Raw genomic sequence first — 20,866 nt, 5'->3', positions numbered from 1 at the left:
TCCATCCAGTGCCTCAAATGATCAAACGATCCAAATCTTTCTGGACTTCAAATCTATCTTCTTAATTTGCTATACCTCCTAGCTTTATGTCATCTGCAAAATCATCAATATCCAGTATTTAGCTGAAAGAATTATCTGCTACTAAAATTAACGACAAAACCAAATGAAAAGTTATTTACCATGAAATTCATTTCTTTGCGATACATTGCCAACTGTGCACAGACTGCAAATGCCCGAGCACCACCACCACCTAGAGCAGAAGGCTTTTGCACAGTGGTACCCTAAAGGTGCACATACTGCCCTCACAGGCAACCCCCAGTTACGAAGTCGTGCACGCTGTACATCCCTCAACCTCTCTTAGCTTCAGAATCCAAGGAGGTTTTAAAACTTCCGAGAAAAAAGGGGAAATAAGAGAATATGTGGGTAGATGAGACATCTAGAAAATGTCCAGTTACTGGTTAGGTAATCTTCTCTTTCAGGTGACCGTTTATATACACTGTGGCACAAAGCATCCACCTTGACAAATTAGCTGGCTGCTCGTGAAGTAAACAGGCAAGGCCAAACAGCTCTCCTTAGCAGGGCGGCACTTCTAGATGCCTCCACACTGCTGTTGGGCCAGACGACGTGTCTGAATGGAGCTCAAGGTGGCCATTTCCCAGACGTGGAAGAAGTGAAGCCACCAAGGTAGCCTGCAGCCTTGTGGAGTGGATTTTGATCACCCGAGATGGATCTATTTTAGTGGTCTTACATTGTAAGAGTTCTGGACACAGCCTAGTATTTGCTGGACAAGGCATATGACGATTGCTGCCTTTGCTGACCTCCCAGCTAATGAAAAGCATTAGAAATCAGGTGAAGAGCTTGATCATGAGAACATGCAGGTGGGTCAAGCTGACACTATCATTTAAAGGTTCTCTCTGCCTTAGAGGTAAAGGGCCTAGGACAGACACGTGGTAAATTAATTTCTTAATTTAGGTGAAATTCATATACTACTCTGGGCAAGAATTTTTGTTGGTTCCTGAAATTCTACTTGAAGAGAAAAACAGATACATAGAAAACAGCAAACAGGGCCTGGATCTTCTATCAGATATGAGAGCTGCCTTAAGAGCCACTCGAACTCAGAAAGGTTGCTGCATGAGCCACTACAGGCTCAAATCCTGCTGAAGGACGGCTCTGCACCAAAGGTAACTTGTTGATCAAACCACTGAAGATGGGAGAAAATAAAAAAGCTCTAAACAAGAGGATGAGGGACAGAAAAAATTAGTCAGAATATCAAAAAACAAAAACAAAACAAATCTGATCCATCCGTTCCCCACACAGGAGGGACAAACTTGGCCCAGCAATAGGATGAACAGATCCTCCGGGCAGTAAGGTAACAGGTACTGAAGCTGGAACAAAACACCTGTCCTAAGTACAGTGTTGGCAGATATAGAAACACAGACACACCCCTGGACTCCTCGTAACTGGACTGAAAAGATCCTGAAACAAAAACCTAGCCTATCCGGATGGGAGAAAGGTCTTTCTGACAGGCCAATACAGCAAATAAGCCAGCTGGACCATACCACATCCCGCATGACGACTCCAGAACGGCCTTTTCTAGAAAAGACGGTCTCTCTATCAGTGACTGATGCAACAGGCCCACTGAAAGCATATTTCCACCACTGTAAGCAGGAGGTGCAGAGAAAACACGCACACAGAATGCTCCATGCACAGAGTTATGCAGGAGAAATACCCAAAACTCAGGATCACAGAGAATGGAAAAGGACAAAGGAGAAGGGATGAAGGAATGCCCAATAAACAAGTTTTTCTCTAAACTGAAATTTTATAGAAAATAAATTGCATCCTGAGACAAAGACATCTGAGATGAGCAGAGCTATCTCCAGCTATACTACCTTAGTCATGTATTCACTGAGAAAAAGGGGAGAAAGGCCATGGGTGCCCTGTTCTGCTTTGGCAAAAGTCTCCCACTCAAAGCGATAGCGGCATTTGGGAATACCCGCAGTGTGAGTAGACAGCACATCTCAGAGGAGAAAGAAGGTTCTGCAGTGTGACTTTACTTTCTATTTTTCCCAGTATCTTTTAATATCTGATAGCTAAATTGATTGGCATTCATCTTCAGGAGCGTAAAAGATGCTAATCAACTCTCTCAGGGAACAATTAGGACTTGGGGAGAATATTTATCTCCAGTGAACAAAGTGAAATCTTTCTCTTCAAGAAACAATGTCCAAACTACACATGAAAAATATAAGAATACTTCTACTACAGTCTGGACTTCGACAAGCCAGGTCTTTTCTGTCTCTGGCAGCAGTGGAGTTCAGGAGGTAAGAAAGACTGGCAGGGCAACCCAGAAGGAGAACTAGGTAACAGATCACCATACAGTATATGTATCTTCATAATACTTTTATCTGGGAGTTCCACAGGGAAGTGGGATTAAAGACATCTACAGTGAGAACAAAAGTGACCTTAAAGTTACTCTGTGGATTCTTCCTGCTGTATGGCCATCAGGCAGTGATTATCAGTTTAAAACAACTTTACGCTTTCTTCACAAAAATATTTCCTATGTAAAAACAACATTTTTTTTTTTAGAGGTCTATGTTACTTTGTATAATCCATCACTATATTTTCTGTGCTAGCTGAGCTTTATGTCACCGTTAATGCTCATAAGCAGCAGTTATAGTGTTCTTTGACTGCATCCTATTTTAGTGTATTCATTCCCTCAGAGTGTTTTAAAAACAAGTTGTCCAAGGAAAAAACTGTTTCTTCTGGATGGCAGAGAGAAGATAAGATTGTCAGCTGGTCAGAAAGCAGTGTGAGAGGAGTGAAATTCAAGGTACAAAATCTTCTGTGATGAGGCAGAAAGACTGAATCTGAGGTGCAGTCCTGGTACTCGTGCTTAGAAAAACCTTTAGCTGTGTTCTTTATTTACACAGAATTAACATTTCTCACAATACAGAGTTACACAGAGGAGCTAAATGTGCATGCAGAATTTAAGAATAATTTTAGGATATTAAAATGCATAAAAATGAATTTTCATGCAGTGGAAAAAAATTATAAACACTGAAGTTACAAAACATTTAGTTGGGTACATATAAGCTATGTATGTGTGAGAGAGAGGGGGGTGAATATTTGTAGATTCCCCTTCTAGTTCTGAAAATCATCTGAATGAATACTGGAGGAAAACAAAACAATAAAATAAAATAAATCTTACTTGTTTAGAGTCATCAGTCAAAAGCCTAAATTTCCTGGGGTTTTTGCTTCTGGCAAATTTACAGCCATTGAAATACATACTCCATGAACAGCCAAATGAGAACGATGCTCCACAAGTTTCTGGATCAAGTCCTTGACATGCACACGTACGGCTGTGAAAGGAAACAAAGGCACAGCAAGGCAGCTTGGTAAAGCAGGGGTACGGTTTTTTTTGTTTTTTTTTAAAGGACAATGCTATTCATTTTATAATACATAGCAAAATAACGCAGGAATTTATAAAACACATAGTTTAACCAGTTTATTTGCCTTTAGTGAGATATTTAGGTGTAGAGGACTGGCTTATCTTTCTTAAAGACAAACTCAAATCCCAAAAGTCCCACTTTTGGGAAACAGATAACACTAAGTTATTTCCTTATAAATATATTCATGCTACTGTGATTTTGACTTCTCCAGTTGGATTAAAGTACAAGAAAATATCACTCTTACTGAAAGCCACCCCTAAACCCAACAATTATACACAGCATATATTGTATATTATACATTTGTTATGTGTGGAGATACCATATCTCCAAATTGATCCAACTTTTAAAATGCAACACCCCTAATTAGCCAGACTCTTTAGGAACATGAACATTAGATTCAGGTCAACTGTACATGTATTAGAGGGACCGATTAGATGTAGGCCACACAAAAATCAGCACACCAAGGCAGAAATGCTCCAGAGCCTCAGTTGCAACACATTAACTGTCAATTAAATTAAATTCCTCACATTAGTTGGTCATTTCAGGCATAGAGAGGAAGATCCTAATTTTGAGTGTTCACTCTCTCATTTATTTAAAAAAAAAAAACAAGTGTTTTAATTATGACCTACTTTATCTGAAGCAGCAGAATGGAAGTGTGGCAGTGAAGGTTCAGCCCACCCCTACTTAAAGAATGCAGCGACTGCTCAGTTTTACTTTATTCGGGATGTCACCTAAAGGACAGGCCAGGAGATGAGAACTTGCCAGTGGGAACTTTCACTGGTAGCACTGCTGCATTAAGAAACGCTTCCAGCAACACGGGGTGTACTCAAAGCAGTAGCAGTCACTGCTAGATGCCAGACGTGGCTATATGCGGTGACAGGTGGGAAGAGCAGACGGCTGTTATTCGGAACAAAGCAATGGCTAACAATGAGAATTCCCTGTTCTGAAACTTTTAAGAGAAGGCTCCCGCCCTCTCCAAAAGACTACCGTCTGAAGAGTCGTAAGCAGCATTTATTTCAGAAACCTCAAGTTGCTCTTTTTTCAATTTTGCATCTTAAGTAAAAATGTTCCAAAGCAGAAATTAGAAGCAATAGGAAACACAGGTACACTTACAGCAACATTAGCTGCAGAACACAAGACGGCTGACAGTTACTACTACTACTACTACTACTACTACTACTACTACTTTCTTTAAAAATGCGTCAACGTAAGTAGCATGGCACGCAATTGAAAAGAAACCACACTCGCAGTTATCCTGGCTCGATTCCACAGCGTGTGATGTGCTCCGGTACGGGGCAGACGTGCACTGCCTGAAGGAGAAGGCCCTCAAAGACCTCTGGGAGGGCACGCGCACTGCAGTCACCGGCAGGATCAAAGGGAGCATGCCTTCCTCTTATGCCCAGCCAGCTCCGCTCACTGGCACAGTGGTGCAAGTCACAAATCACCTTCTTATCAGCTATTTAGCGTTGGTTTGGGTGTAAAAGTCACACTGACTGTCTTGTTCTTAGGCGGCGTGTGCAAAGCTAGGAGAGAAACTGCGTAGAGGGCACACTGACTGTGTCTGGTCCTCAGGCAGCGCGTGCAGAGCCAGGCGAGAAGTTCATGCCCAGCCCTTTCCCTGAGCACACCTGGCACAAGTATCACTATCATGTACAGCCTGGTCTCTAGGAAAGGCCAGGAACTAAGTTTTACACTAAAATGACACCTAGTGGTTTGCAGTTTAAAGTAAGCTTTTGTATATCTACTATTAGCAATACCAGTATTGAAATCTCAAGTTTTTCTTTCATGCAGAATGACTCTCAAAGAGCAACACATCAAGTGATATTAACGTAACTTACTCTTCATTCAATGCACACCTACGGCTTGTGGGACAGCCGTATTTTCTGAGACTCTGCGTCAGTTCCTTGTACAGCGTATCAGCCAGAAGATGAGGGATCCCTTCCCAGGCCAATATGAGAATCACTATGACGGCAGTTTGACAGTGGTGTCCTGCACGCTGACGTACCAAGCACAGCAACTTTTCTTCATCACTACTTCTTCGTATCACCTGGAAAAACCATTTTGTTCATTCTTAGATAAATGTAGGAAACACTTGCAAGATCTGGATGTCAGATCTTTGCTCATCCACTCTATCTGCTTTACTCACTACTAAGCAAATAAATTGTTTTCAGAACCAAAAAGAAAACAAAATGCTTAAATAATGCTAACTATTAAACTGCCCACATTATTTCCTCTGAAGCCACTTTTGGGGTCTGTCAAATTAGCTTCAGTGGAGGAAGTTGTATGCATGCAATCAATGGCAAAATTTATCCTGCAAAGAATTAAACAGGGAGAATCAAGGTAAGTATTTTGTTGGTGCTATTTCCCAAAACTAACTAATTGATTTTTGCTTGTTTGTTTATATCTCAAACTTAGTYGTGCTGAAATGTAACAGATTTCTCTTCTCTTCTAGGCTGGGACATATAAGACCCAAAAAAGTAAGAAATACTGCTGCCCAAAGAGTCCACGCCAGCAAGCAGGACTGGCCAGGACAGCATCACACATTGGTCTCTGGTGCAGAATGTGATTTTGCATTGCATTTCTACCTGGAGAAGAAATGGCAGCATATTTTATGGAAGTGGGAATATTTTCAGTATCCCAGTCTATACAAACAATAAATAAAATGGATTAAGAAGAAAATAATCATCCTGAGATGACAGACCCACTGAAGACCTAACAGCTGTCCTGAAATGATACTGAAAATATACCCCCAAAGCCAGAAGGCTGGTACGTAAACGCACACCACACAAGCACACGTATATGCGTGTTAGAGCGGTTACCATGGTTACATATCAGTAGACAAAAAGGTTCCCACCTTGCAAAACAAGAAGATTGGAAGAAAGTGATGAAAATAAACAAACTGTGTTCTTACTGCAGGGAGAAATGAGATTTTTCTTCACAACATCTGCTAGACGATCTGCGGTGAAGTTCTGAGCAGAGTTGTGAGGTTTTTTACTAAATTGTAGATATACAACGCAATCTTAGTCAACCTTATCCATACAACATACCAAAGACTGAACACAATATGGAACAGTATGATGGCTTTTAATACAGCACTGAATAAAAAAATGCCTRGTAGTCTAACTCCCACCTTTAGTAGGTTTTTGTCATAATTTGAACCAAAGTTGCATTATATTAGCTGAAGAAGCAAAAAAGATTCATTAGAGCTAGATAATACTGGAACACAAACAAGCAAAGCGAGCTTACCAATTCTTCCGACACGTTTTGCACAGCCTGGCCTCTAAGAGGCATCTGACAAAGGTGTCAAGACCTCAGTGCAAAGCTTCAACAACCACATATTAGGCCTGGACCTCTCTTGCACGATAGAGGCCAAGTTCTCCTCCGCAGTCCTACTGTATGTAAGCTGGGGGTCAGCGAGTCTCTCCCCCTTACTGCAGGCGGTGAGCCCTGACACTGCAGCAGCTCTCTGGCAGCTCCCTCGCTATGCGCTCGCCCAGCGCAAGCCGTGCTCACCCTTGCTATCCACCCAGCACCCCTCAGGTGAAGATGGTAATAACGATGGACTGCAAAAGCAAGAACAGAGTTTCACCTCTCCTTTGGATACCTCCAAACGCCTGGGTTTTCATGCAGATTCCCCATCAGGCTGATGTCAAAGTTCCTCTGTTGCCAGACACGCGGCTAACTGTCACATGCAACTCCTAGCCTGGTCAACTGTGAATACCTAAATTATTTGAACTAATTAAAAGCAGGGACCAAAGCACCCTTGCAATTAATCTGCAAATGAAAAGATTTTCAATAGACCAGCAGTTTCAGTGGGAATCTCTGCAGACTTAGCAGGAAGAAGAAAGCTTTGAGTTAATTTGTGTCAAGAGAGAAAGTATCGCTCTTTTAAAGTTAATCATACAATCTTACAATAAGTCTTAAACTTAATGAGAAAACAAGTAAAAGCTTCTGAGATACCATTCCACAAAAGGAGTCTTGGTTGTGACTGACAGTATTTCTATAAAGAAAGAAAAATAATGCTACTCATTTCCATTTGAGTGAGGTTTATAGAAAACCTATTATGGCCGATGCACAATACAGATTATTCATGTCAGTGTGAGTTTTGCATTCTTTAGGCAGCACAGTTCCTTCAGCTCAGAGAAAGAGGAGTTTAATGTTGTTACTCTGCAGGAAGGGTGATGCTTTTAATCTCTTTTCCTCTTTCTTTTCCAGACTTCATAATTTCACTACAGAAATCTAGTACCTCTTAGTTTCTCAATACAAGATCAAGTTGTCCTTTGCGAACTCTCATGTATTTCTAAACTGGAAATACACAATCCAGGAAAAAAGACAAATGACAAGGAAAGGAATTTACAGTTTCCTTTAAACTAACATCCTACCTCCCTGCAGTTAAATACAGCTGGAATTTGTGTCATTACCCATGCAGTGGATAACGCGATACTCTTATTGGACCCCAAAACATTTTACGATACATTGTCTCGCAGGCACAAAGCTGGCTAATAGATTATCAGTTGTCTGGATTTTATTTCTGTGGCTCTTAAGACGTTATGAATATACCGTAGGGCCACCTGACGACTGCAGATGGAGCTCCTCCTTGCCTTTTGTTTTCCCAGGTAGGGCGTTTTCCTCACCTGACTGTTCCTGCTTTTAGAGCAGCACTGCTCGTACCAACGGGGCTAGGCTTCCTCCCAGCCCGCCGGCRGCGACGGCGAGACAGAGCTCTAGCCGTGTTGCTTCCGCGTACACGGATGATGCCCGTTCGCAATCCACAGCCGACGTTCTCAAAGCAGTAATAAGCAGAGCCTCCCTTTAGTAATAACAGTAAATCCATGGCAATACCATACTCCACTTTAACATGCAGAAAAGCTAGTGTGAGCAAGACAACTGGCTGCAGAACAAATCCAGCAAACGGAAATGCCRTATGATTCTTCACGATTTAACAGTTCTTCTAATGTGGAGGATTGCCACTGTACTCCTTCATTTACTTATTTACACTTACTTTCGCTACACTGATGCGGTTCCATTAATTTTTAATTTAGCATTTGTTTTCTAGTGCCTACATCAAATACATTTCTGAACTCTGTAATAAATTGCATATTAGAGTTAAAGAAGAAAAATTGACTATATTTGCCTTTCTTATTAGACTTGTAGCTATCTGAAAAATAAGAAAAAATAAGAAACTGTCTACTGCTTATCAAGATTTTGTCCAATGTGCTTACAGACTGGATTTCTTATTGTTTTTCTAAGCAATGGGCCTAGTAAGGTTTTACTTGACTGATCATTTCTTGGATTGCTCTTTTTATTTAGTTTAGAAGTCAGGAATATATTTATTTCCATTATACTTACTGCAGCTTGAAATGATTGGCGATGACGGCAAAATCTGTTAACTCTTAAACAACCCCAAACCATATGCACTTTTCACTGACGACCACTCCCCCCCGCCCCCCGCCATCGACTTTCTGGAAAACACCATACCTGCATAAAATTCATACAATAGCAACACCATCTTAAAGCAGTCATCAAGAGAGCAGCGTACGTAAAATCTCTGTCCACACTCTAGTTCTTTTTGTTTTGTTTTGGGTTGGGTTGGGTTTTTTTCAGCATGCATTTGATATAACCAAGGTCCTTCTCCGTAAGGCAAATGAAATCAATATACTGTTATAGCTGCAGAGAATACAAGACTTGTGCATTTGTGAATCAATTCCTCATGCAATAATTTCAAATGCCAACATATGTGCTATTGGAACTTGTAAGCATAACTCCCAGTGTACTTATTGTTTACCTATGAAACACTGAGGTGCAAAATATTAAATAAAACATGCAACAAATACATCATGTCACTGAATTTGTTTTTCTGACGGTAAACAATGCACAAATCAGTGGCAAAATCCATCTCCCAAAGTTATCAATATGACTCATGATTTCTGTGATACGGTTAACAAAAATGATGATGTAGATAATCTAATACTTTAGTTTGTTTAATAATGGTCCCTAAAGAAGGAATAAGAAAATTTAAAAAAAATTAGTTGGTGAAATTTTAAAGCTAGTTTTTTTATAATGGGAAAACTAAAAAAAAAAAATTTCCCTAACAATTTTTTTCCCCACCAAAAAAAAAAAATCTGTCTTCTTGGTGGCTCTAGTAGTAAAATAATATAATCAACCAAACAAGATTTTAATAAGTTTGTAATGCATTAAGTAACACTTTTTAACTTTATATGATAATCTTTTTGTATGTAGGGGCAGGTTATCACTGAAGTCATTTTAGCACGCCGTAACTGTCATCGGTACTAACTAACTATCCATCAAACGTTTCCTATATTTACAGTGAATAAACTGATGCATCTGCCACAGAGCACTTTTGGAAAGCAGCAGACCTGACAAACCCCCGCAACGCCTGACCCCTCAGCCCTGCTCCGCACGCGCAGCAACTGGGCCTGAAGTTACAGGCTATTCAGTCCTTCGCCTTTTTGGCTAACATAACCACGTCTAGGGCAACAGGAAAAACTGAACAGGGACAAACACCTCCTTCCAAACATCTTTTTTATGCCCATACGTGTCAGGACTCGGGGTAATACAAGTATCATACTTGTAGGGCACTGATTTGGGCACAGTGCTCATTTATTTTGGTCGTTTTCAAAAACAATTTTTGTACCTCCCTCACGTGCTGCAGTCTGTCACTGTCTGCACCATGCCTGTTCTGAATTATTATGGCTATCCCTGTGTTCTTTTTAGGCATTACATCTAACGGAAGACCGTATTTTCTTTTGTGAGCTACCCGAATGGCAGCTTCGACTAACATGAGCAAGCCTACAGGGTGAGCCCAAAGCCTGTCAGATAGCACAGAAATACCAACAGCAGCTATTATGGTAACACGCCACAGCTAAACTTGTCTTTCTACAAGCCACAAAGGTAGAAATAAACCCAATTTTCTTAACAGAAAGCATGAGCCAAGAACTAGAGTATGTTTATTAAAGGGGTGCCATAAGCAGAATTTGTTCCAGCAATTTAGCAACAAATTACAGAATAAGCAATAGGAAAAGCCAATTTTCCACTCCCCCATGCACAAGGACATCAAAGAGACAAAAATGGATGATAAAAGCACTTCCTAGGGCTATTTTGCTCTATCTCATTTTGACTCAATTAAAAGAATCTCAGAAGAGCTGGACTGGGTCAGACAAGCAGACTGCTTAGTCTTATCATCCTGATTCTGACAAGGACTAGGAGCAGTTGCCTAGGGAGTAAGAAAGGCACCCAGATGTAGGCGACACTTCTCAAAACCCACCAGCCAGCTTCCAGCCACCTGCAGGCGGCTCAGGAAACGCCCGGGACCATGCCGCTACCTCACAGCTTTTTAAGGATTTGCCTTCTGTGCGCTTGCCCAGTTGCTTCTGAACTTATGCAGAATTTTATCATACACAACATCCCAGGGCAACAACGGCAAAGCTTAGCTCTACACTGCGTGAAAGAAAAACCACCGTCTTTCATTCGGGCTGAGCTACCACCTGCTAGCGCCCTCTCGTTTTGGTATGGGATGAGAGGGTGAGTAACAGATTGCTGTTCACGTCTCCAAGCCACTCATGGTCGCCTTCCCCCTGCCCTCCCTGCAAGGCTGAGGAGTCTGTACCTGCACCTTTCCCAGTTCTGCCGCGCTCTTTCGAGCTGGGGGACTCAAACCGCAGACAGTATTCAAGACTTGGGTGCAGCGGGTGTGCACGCAGTGACACAGTCGTTTCTTGTTTTGTTCTTCCCTCCTTCCGAATAATTCACAACAGCGGTGTTTGTTGTTTTCATCACCACCAAGCTCTGAAGCTGATGGCTAACAAAGTATCGTCACCCCAAGCAGTAACACTCAGCCTGGTGTCTGTAACTATGTGTATAAAACTACAATAACTCGGTGCTTTGCATCCCTTTACACTTGCAGCGAATTTCATTTACCATTCTACTGGCCATTCATTCTGGATCACGAGTTCTTACTGCGGTTCACGATAGCTGGCCACCATCGTCACTATCCTGAACAGCTCTGTATCACCCGCAGTTTTTCACCTCAGTGTTTCCCACTTTTTCCAAATCATTTCTGAATGTATTGAACAGCATCAGTAAAGTTATGCTATCGATAAAATCTACTTCAGCTGTCCAAATGCTTGAGTTCTACTTACTTGAATTATTTCTTTTAGATTGTTGAAGCAACTGTCTCAACCCTTGGCAGGAGCTCTGGAACAAGGAATAAGTTCACTGTGAATAAAAATTACTTGATGTTCCTAAACATAAGCCAGTCTATCTAAATTAGCATGTACATGACTTATGCAAGTAGCTAAGAGTCAGACTGCAGAAGCTCAGCGTACCAGATGCTGAATTACCATATGGATGAGAAATTATTTTCCAATTTAGGATCACCAGAATAGATGTGTTAACTTTAATATGATATAAACCAGACACCTCTAACAAATAGAGAACTTTAATTGTGAGTGAAATACAACAATGTTATCTATTACTGGACTAAAAAATTAATGGAACCAACAAAAAGGTCTTTTTTAGGTTCATTTCATCTCCCTGTGGTTCCACTGTGATAACTCCTTCTAGCCCATTCTGATTTTCTCCTTTAAAATAGCGATGTCTCCTTTGCAAGATATCAGTAGATGTTTTTAAAGGGAGAACATATCCTAACTGTTCACTATAATTTCCTGAAACAGGCGACTCATTAAGAACAGTTTGCCTCTACAGTTTTTGACAAGCAGATTTTCAGCTAATTTCTCCAAAGAACCGTGAGCGATTCATTTATTTTGTCTCTGCTGTCTCCTTCCTCCCCAGGACTAGATTATGTGCTAACTTGCAATTCCATAATAATCTACACCTGCACAGAGTGAGAGCACAATGGCTGTTCAAAATTACTGCTGTTTTGGCAGGTGAAGCTGTGTTGCAGTGACAGCAGGAGAAATGTTCCCGTATGCAGCAGAAGCGAGTCTGCCCTCCTTTTTCCTAATTCATTCTTCCTCCCTAGTCATTAATCTACATTAAACGCTTTTCGCTCTGGAAAATGTTATATCCTTTTATTCTCAACATGTCTAAGAGATATTAAAATGGAAATAAATTCCACTTCCCAAAATTCACTCTTCTCAAGAGTACTGGCAGACTACATCGAACGAGTTAGCACAGAATGATTACCAGCAATAACAAAACCATGAAGTTACTTTACTTTTTTCACAGGAATGCCACTGAAGTGTTTTACAAGAGTTACCTGCTAACACCATTTCAAATTGCTACAGGAAGCAGTGTTGTGCATTTACAAACGAGTAAATTGCAGTACACACAGGTTACGTGATTTTTCTATAATCACACGACCCATGCTGCAGGAATGAGGACAAAATTCAAGTCTCAGCTCCCAGGACCCTCTTACCCTTCTCAGCCCCTCCAGCTTCCCTTCCTGTTATATTACAGGCAAAGGCAAACCATGCTCTGGATGGTATGGATGACATATCAGAACCCACACTCTCTCAGTGCGTTCAGACACCACAGTTTGTTTCAATTGACATAGTGATAATAGCAACATCAGTGTTTGCTCTTATATAATACTTAACTTAGTTTATCTTAACATCATTTTTTTGTTTCATGCTTATGCTATTGAAATATTTTAGTTCTTCATATATAAAAAACATTAAAACTTTTCTATTTACTTTGGAAACCATGTAAAAGTTTCTAATCATATTGACCCTCAAAGCATTGCAGCACTTAACAGCTTTACTTTGGATGATAATAATACAAATATTTTTCATCCCAGATAAACTCCCCTAATTTTGTATTTAACAGGTACACCTCCTAGCAAACAGTGAAAATAGTGTCTACATAGCTGTAATACCTACTACACAAACCAACTTCAGTGCATTACAACATTATGGCAAGAAAGCCCCACCCTAATACAATGTTTTCCAAAAAGGTGAACAAGATTCCCTCCGTCCCACACCACACCACGTGCCAAAAATAATTGTTTCCTTCCAGACGTCTCCTGTGGAGCTCACCCTTTGATCATGCAGATAGTCTGATAAATGAAATAACAAAGCTCGAAGGACAGTCAGCTGTTTAGCAGAATGGAGCTGCCCACTCTGTTTCAACGCGCAGCCAGGGGACCATCACCCCAAGAGAATTTCCTTTACAGCACTTTCACAAACATCTCAAAATCTCCCCCTTCTGTCATTTTCCAAATCAGACGATAGCTTCTCTTCCCCTAATTATCAGTACGGTGCCAGATCTACTGTCCACTGCTGAGAATCGGCTTACCTGATTCCTGATTACCCGATTCAGCACCTGAGAATCAGCTTACAAGTGCTCGACTTCTTGATAAAATGGTCCTCTACCAGCTTGGTTGATTAATAATAATGGTCTACTGCACAACAAAGTACCTTGCTCTTTCATCAATTTGTTTTCTTTAATTAACTAAACATCTCTTCTAATATTAACAATAACTTACATGTAGATAGCCTAGAAATTGGAGTAACTTCTTAGTTTTCTTGCCTTTTTGATTCCCAAACACTTTCTCAACTTGAGCTAATCTAGCAAACTGAAAAAAACCAAACCATTTTCTCTGCATCTGCAGAAGAGCCTACTGTTATCAAGGCTAATCAGCACTCAACAGATTGTCCTTTCTGGCATTAAACTACAGACTCCTGTCAGTTCAATGATCTATAAAATCTTGGTTGTAACACTGAATTATCCAAGCATTACTTTTTGTTTTAAATTTGATTAATTTCAGTAGCTAATTTTAGGTTCAGGTCTTAACCATTTCAGATTTACACATATTTTAAAAGTATTTATAATCATTTATTCTCATCTATTTTTAATCCGCCCCTTATTTTTTATTCTTATTTTTTATTATTTATATATCCTACCAATTTATTAACAAAAATATAGAAAAAAAAGGGTCATAAACTCTGCCAGGTTTTAAATATAAAACCCAATAAAGCAGACAATTCAAAACAAATATAAAAGAGTTTGAGAAACAACTTGAAAAGGCATTAAAAAAATCCTTAATACTAAATTTTTCAGACAGATTAGGATCAGCAGGAGGCTATCAGCATCTGAAGGGTCAACAGACCATCCAGGTGTAAAAGCAGAGCTCAGAGAAGATAAGGCCAGCAACGCAAAAATCCAGGTTCCACTTCCACTGCATTCACAAACAAGGAGCCTGGAAAGATTCCCACGTGAGAACCCTCCTGCACAGGGGACACAGCCAAGGGTTTGGGGTTTTTTCCCCCCTCAAGTTAAAGCCCCAACAGAAGCAATTACAGGGTAACAGTGACAAAAATAACAGTAACGAACTGCTGGGATCAGATGGTATCCATCCAAGAACTCCCAAAAAACTCAAGGATGAAACAGCTGAACTATTACATGTGATGTGCGCTGTCTTAATTTAAAATACATCAGTTCCAGAGGACTGGCAGATTGTTTGTAAGGGGATACCAGTTTGCAAAAAGATCCTAGGAGAAATACAGGGATTCAATGATCACACTGGCCTGGTGTCTGTGTGGGGTGTATTTGTAGAAACTATTTTGCAGAACGGAACTAGTGATCACACAGATAAATGTGATCCACAGGGTGAAGTCAATGAAACTTCCATGAAGGCAAGTCATGGCTCAGTCACATGGCAGGTCTTTCGGGATTTCCAAAAGCCGTTCAGTAAGGTCCCTCACTAAAGGCTCTTAAAAAAACCCAACCAACCAACCGAACAAAAAACTAACACTAACCTGTCCTCAGATAAAACAAAAGACCACACGTGAAAAATCAGTGAAAAGATACGAAACAAAGGCTGGTGCATCCCCACTGCAGTTCTGGAGAACAGTTCAGGCTCTTCGGCATGTTTGTTAAGGGTAAATAACAGGATGGCAACATTTGTTGATGATACTAAGTAATTCAGAAGAGTGAAGTCAAGCACAATCTGCAAACAATGAAGAGTTCACCCTGCTGAGTGGGCGGTAAAATGGCAGATAAAATCCACCCTAGATGTGCAAATGAATGTGGAGAAAACAATCCTATTTTTACACAGAGATGGACTCTGAGCTGACCATTGCCACACAGGAATGAGAATTTGGCAAAATGAGAGAAAGCTCTATGAAAATGCCAGATCACTGCTCAGCAGTGGAGAAGAAAAAAGCAACTGCTAAAAATTACCGGGAGTTAAGCACAAGGCTGAAAACACTATTATGTTGCTATTTAATTCATAACTTCATTACTGTGTGAGGTACTAATTCCCCTATTCAAAAAAGGTGTAACAGACCAGGAAAAGATATGGAAAAGGGCAGGGGGAAAAAGATGACAACATTTATGAAGAGCAATTAAGCACGAAGACATCACCTCCAGTTCAGGGAACCCCAGAGCTGCGAATTACTGGAAACAGCAGGAGTCTTCTGGGACGCAATTGCTCTGCTCTTGCACCTTTCTGCTGTTGGTGGTGGGTCAGTCCTGGAGACAGCAGATGGGCTCAGAGGACCTCCGCCCTGACCTGGCCACACTTATCTGTTCTCATCTGTTGTCTTTACTCAGAGCGGGAGGAGACAGCCTTAAAAATTACATTTCAGCTCCAAATAGAGACAACAGCTAACAATGATAACTTAACTCTAAGCCAATGTCCACTGAAACCAGCAGAAGGAACCAATAGGAAATGCGTTTAATCCAGAAGTTTTAAGGCCTGAAGCCGACCTCACCAGGTTAGCTGACAGATGGCCAGCGGCATATATGTCTGACTTCAGGGAAACAGGATGATGCCTAGAGTGAGCTACTTATGAACAACTTACAGATAATATAAATTCATAAACCATTTCACATAAATTAACCTAGGTAATCTTTATTTGCCATCAGACACCGAGAGCAGAAAAAAGAGGCCACATTTATTATCAGTTAAAGCCCTGATAAAACAATGGGCCCGATACGAGTCACCCGTCACTGGCTGGTTATAGGGGATGCACAGTAACCTGAAACTGTTTCTATTGCAGGAATGGGCTACTAACGCGGAATGACAGGCCAGCAATGAAGTCATCACTACATAGCCAGTATTACATAGCTTTTCTTGGAAAAAAAAAGTATTATGTAGAAATCTGATGTACTTAGATGGGGGGAAAAAAAGCAAAAGAAACCCAAAATAAGAAAAAAGGAGCACATCTACCCAGACAGATGTCACAGAATGGTAAGTTATTGCCTAATCATACAGTTAGCACCTACACACATACCCACATATTTGAAATCTCAGGAAAAGTTATGATTTGGCAGCAGCAGACTATAGAGGAGACCAGGCAATTCTTGACATGTAAAGAGAGGTCAAGCAAAGAGGCTACTGAAAATCCCCGTCACTGAATGCAGTACAAAATAGCAAGTTCATCTTCGCTGCAAACAGTTTAGCTCATGTGAGTGTCAAACTAATGCTCACAGATACAACTATGATAATGTTTCAAATCCTGGGTAGTATTTACTGATGCTATTTAAGTTCAGGTAATAGGAGCATACTTGTTCACATCCAGAGGGACAAAAATATTACATGCTCAAGAAATACAGAAAAGCTTATTTGTTCTCAAAAGAGAACTGAAAGGAAAATTCTTTGGAAGTTTGTGGTGCCCTGAAAACTAAGGAAGAAATGTCAGCTCCTGTTAGGGAAAGGAGTCTGTCTTGGTAAATATTTAATACACCAGGCACATGTCTAGAGCCATTTCAGTAAAAATAATTTAAGAGAAAATCAGAATTATGAAATGCAGTCACTAATGGAAGAATGTATGGACATAGATATTTTACAAAGCCTCTTTTGATCCTACAATGCTTCTTAATGAGCTGACAAAAGAATAAACTAACTAGTGGAAATAGGGCAAATTGGGGAAAATAGTTAAATATGACAGATCAATAAATTCAATCCTTTCTTATCACATTTGCTTCAGCAGAGCTCCATCATGGTGCTCTTGCCAGCAGGTCTCTCAGCAGCCCTAGGGCAAAAACTTGACCATCTGCAAAGCAGAGATGAGCCTGTCCCAAAGTACACTGTAAACCAGTAAGTGAAAGTATCTGTGCAACTGGCAGAGCCTTGTGACTGCAATTACCAGAAAGCACAGCAAACTCTTTCCGTATGTTTTAAAATAAATTTCACAATTACGTTTCTTTGGTCATAGCCAAAACCCAAATATGCTCCATTTTAAGAATTAAAATTAGCATTGCCAATGAAAAGTTAACTCACACATTAAGTATATGAAGCAAAAATGTGGATTTTATATAGATGAAACAGTTCTACAGAGGAGATTTCAGTGATTTCCTTCCCTGTGTTGTACTGAACAGTCACACAGTAACAGTTAACGTACTTGGAAAAGCATTCATCGTCTTCGGGTCTGAACTTGCACACAAAAAAAGTCACTGCTGCATAACACAAGATTGAAACTTAGTTAAATTATAATTAAAAATTATTCTCTCGAATGTTTTAAATATAGAAACTTAAAAATCTAGCTGGACTGCCGGTCCCCTATACCTTAAAACAGCCTTTTCTCTATGCAACCCAGTGCTTTCTGACTGCTGCATTATACACACGTTGGACACCAACAGCCATTCAGATATACAATAAAATCTCTCATTGCTGTTTTACATAAAAGATAGTACATTGATAACGGCAACAGAAAAATCAAGCTTCAGAGTTTCTCAGCTAAGATTTTTAACTCCTGTCCTTTGTTAAAATGGAATGTTTATTTGGTTGAAATGCTCAGAAAAATCATTCTATTCCGAGTTGTCTGTTTATGAAATTTGTTCTACCATCTTTTTTTCTTGGATACCAGTTTGTTATTAAAAATATTATCTGTAGCAACATGCACATATGGGKTTCCTTTCTAAGGAATAATTTATGTTCTGAGTATGAAAAGCACATTTTGACTATTCCAAACATAAAAATAGTAAATATTTAGCATGCAACACCATTCACATACAATATGTAATATCCTCGTTTTTGTTACGGAGTTACAAACACTAGCCTACATGCTGTACATTATCTTCATCAAATTTTCAATTAAGCTTGAAATTCCTAAATGTGGCAATAAAAAAATTTAGCAAACAAATTCTTTTAATTCCCAAAACTCAATTTACATGATTTCCTATCTGCTTTTTGCTGGTTTCAGCAAAAAGTAGGGACAACCAATTCCTTCCAAGCTCTTTCCTGGAGCTTGTCTCATTTCCTGCCTCCCACGAGGCAATGTGAGACAGACTTTGGTAAAAACTATCACCGTAACATCTACATTTCTAAATACTGAGTTCAGTTCCTCAACGATAATAATAAATTCCATGGTATTTGAGACTGAACTTCCTTACTGCTTCCAACACACTCTTTCCTTCAGGTGTTCATGCATCTGAGAAGGGTTTGAAAAAATGTTCCTGACTGGTTATCCAACTCTCCCAGGCAATCATCCCTTCTTTTCTCTCTTTCATGCTTCTCAATAACTTAGTTCACGAGACACAGCAACTCTGAGACACTGTCAGGATCTTCTTACCCTTGATTTGGTCATTTCTGCTAGCTCTGTTAAGCGCCTTTCTTTTGCTCTCTCATTTGAACTACAGTACAATATATAGTACCACAGCACCAAAAGGTTTTCCTTAGCTTCATCATTCAGGGAGACTTGTAGAACCCGACTTTCATTAAAGACCACATTGTAAAGACTATACATCATTTGAAATTTAAAAGCCACACAAAACAATTTTACTGCTGTAACATAAAAACTTACCCACTTGGCAATTGGACACCCCTGAGAGCTTTTTCCTTCCTTTCCTGTATAAACCACTACCTCTATTCTTACAGCGCTTCCTTTTGCTCCATACCTGAATTAAAAAAATTTTCGTGAGTACAACTAAAACTGTTGTAGACCATTTTAGAACAGGGAACACTTTCAATAAAACAATAACAACTACTTTATTTTTATTTTACTGAGAGCAGAACAGAAACAAAATACCTATAATGTCCAAAAAAGACTGTTAAATTTAAAATCCTATTTGCATGAGTCAATTTGAAATCTCTCTTCCGATAACAAATTTCTACTACTAAGGAGACATTATTTGGGAAGCAAACGTCATCTGCATGTAAATCCTTGTGTACTTAAGTCACTAACGTGACCTTTCTGTCCAATTTGCCACAGCTGGTTACATGCAGGACACTGGAGAACCCAATCCTGCCGGGTGCTTATCTCTGTCATTCATATTGACTACAACAGCACCTAAGAGCACACTGCACTTGGGGAAATTGGACCCTAAAGCTGTTGGAGCTCAAAAAAGACAAGTGATTTTGGAACTGGAATGCTAGTGTTCATCTCATGCACATCTGAGCAGGAAAATGCTTTACAAATGAGTACTGCAAAAAGTTTAAAAAAAAGCCAAACATAGCACCTGACTTCATAGCTCGTCGTCTGTCCTGTTTATACATTCGAAAATATTGTTAGCATTAAATGCTGATTTTTCCTCACCTGTTCTCCATTATTTCTCTCACAGCAGCAACACTTGGTCCTGTCCCGAGGTGTGTGTAATATGGGCCTTCATCTTTCTCTATAATTTGCTCTGTAAACAGGTTGAGAAAATTAAGTTTGCATGTGCAAAGATTTACACCATTAAAAGTAACCTTAAAATAGTTTATAGAAGCATCCTCCAAATTAAATACATAAAATCTTAACCTAAATGTAACAAATAATACACCGATAAACTTTTCTCCTTAAAGTCATCAAAATTATTTCATACCTGAAATAACTCCTACTAATCTGATAATAGATCTTTTATGATACTGTAAAGTAATCCTAATTATATTAATATTTTGCATTCTTCAGCAATATTCACTACAGGATCTGGTATATATTCATTAGGTAAGCCTCCCAATGCCCTTGTAAGTAGGGAAGCGTTTTAAACAAGGGAGGATTGAGGCAAAAAAATTTAACTTGTGGTCATACACTACACAACAGAGAACATAATCCATCTCTTAACTAGCGGTTTGTTGGTTCAGAAGCACATTAAAGCAAAGAGAAAAAAAATCTGCCTGCATATGCTTTGCTGTTCAGTGTTTGACTTGTTTTTCCATCTGTGTGTTTTGTTTTCAAGCTATCAAAGCATGTCCAACACCATCAATTAAGTTGTACTTGCAAAATTTCAAACACCCCGTTTGGTCTGACATCCCATCCCTCAACATAAGTTATTATGTCTCCGACTTTATCACCTGAACTCTACCTCACCTCTCATTCTCTGCGATAAGAGACATCTAAAAGCCTTTGACATGTACTCTTTCAAGGCTAAACTGCATCACTCCCCAGGACCAATGCTGACAGTAACAAGACCGCCCACAACTGTGCCCTTCTGCTTGCCTAACAATATTTAATTTAGGTAACAATGAAAAGGTATTGGAGATCTGCCCAGTACATCTCAAGCAAAAATTACTTCTA

General features: G+C 39.8%; 1 protein-coding gene across 5 annotated transcripts in view; it reads right to left on the bottom strand.

The window, feature by feature from the left end:
• The window catches only part of TET1 (tet methylcytosine dioxygenase 1), a 93,471-nt gene that overhangs the window by 24,129 nt on the left and 48,476 nt on the right, over positions 1-20,866 (bottom strand). For all 5 annotated transcript variants that reach the window (XM_026059927.1, XM_026059928.1, XM_026059931.1 and 2 more), the window contains 4 exons: positions 19,907-19,997; positions 19,175-19,268; positions 5,285-5,493; positions 3,206-3,356 (listed from right to left, as the gene is read on the bottom strand). In XM_026059927.1, the coding sequence (XP_025915712.1) occupies positions 3,206-3,356; positions 5,285-5,493; positions 19,175-19,268; positions 19,907-19,997 (545 nt within the window). The remainder of the gene's footprint in view (positions 1-3,205; positions 3,357-5,284; positions 5,494-19,174; positions 19,269-19,906; positions 19,998-20,866) is intronic.

The sequence above is a fragment of the Apteryx rowi genome, unplaced genomic scaffold, assembly GCF_003343035.1.
Source record: "Apteryx rowi isolate R43461 unplaced genomic scaffold, aptRow1 scaffold_162, whole genome shotgun sequence".
Lineage (NCBI taxonomy): Eukaryota > Metazoa > Chordata > Aves > Apterygiformes > Apterygidae > Apteryx > Apteryx rowi.
Note: the sequence above shows the minus strand (reverse complement) of the source record. Positions and strands in the feature narration are given on the sequence as shown.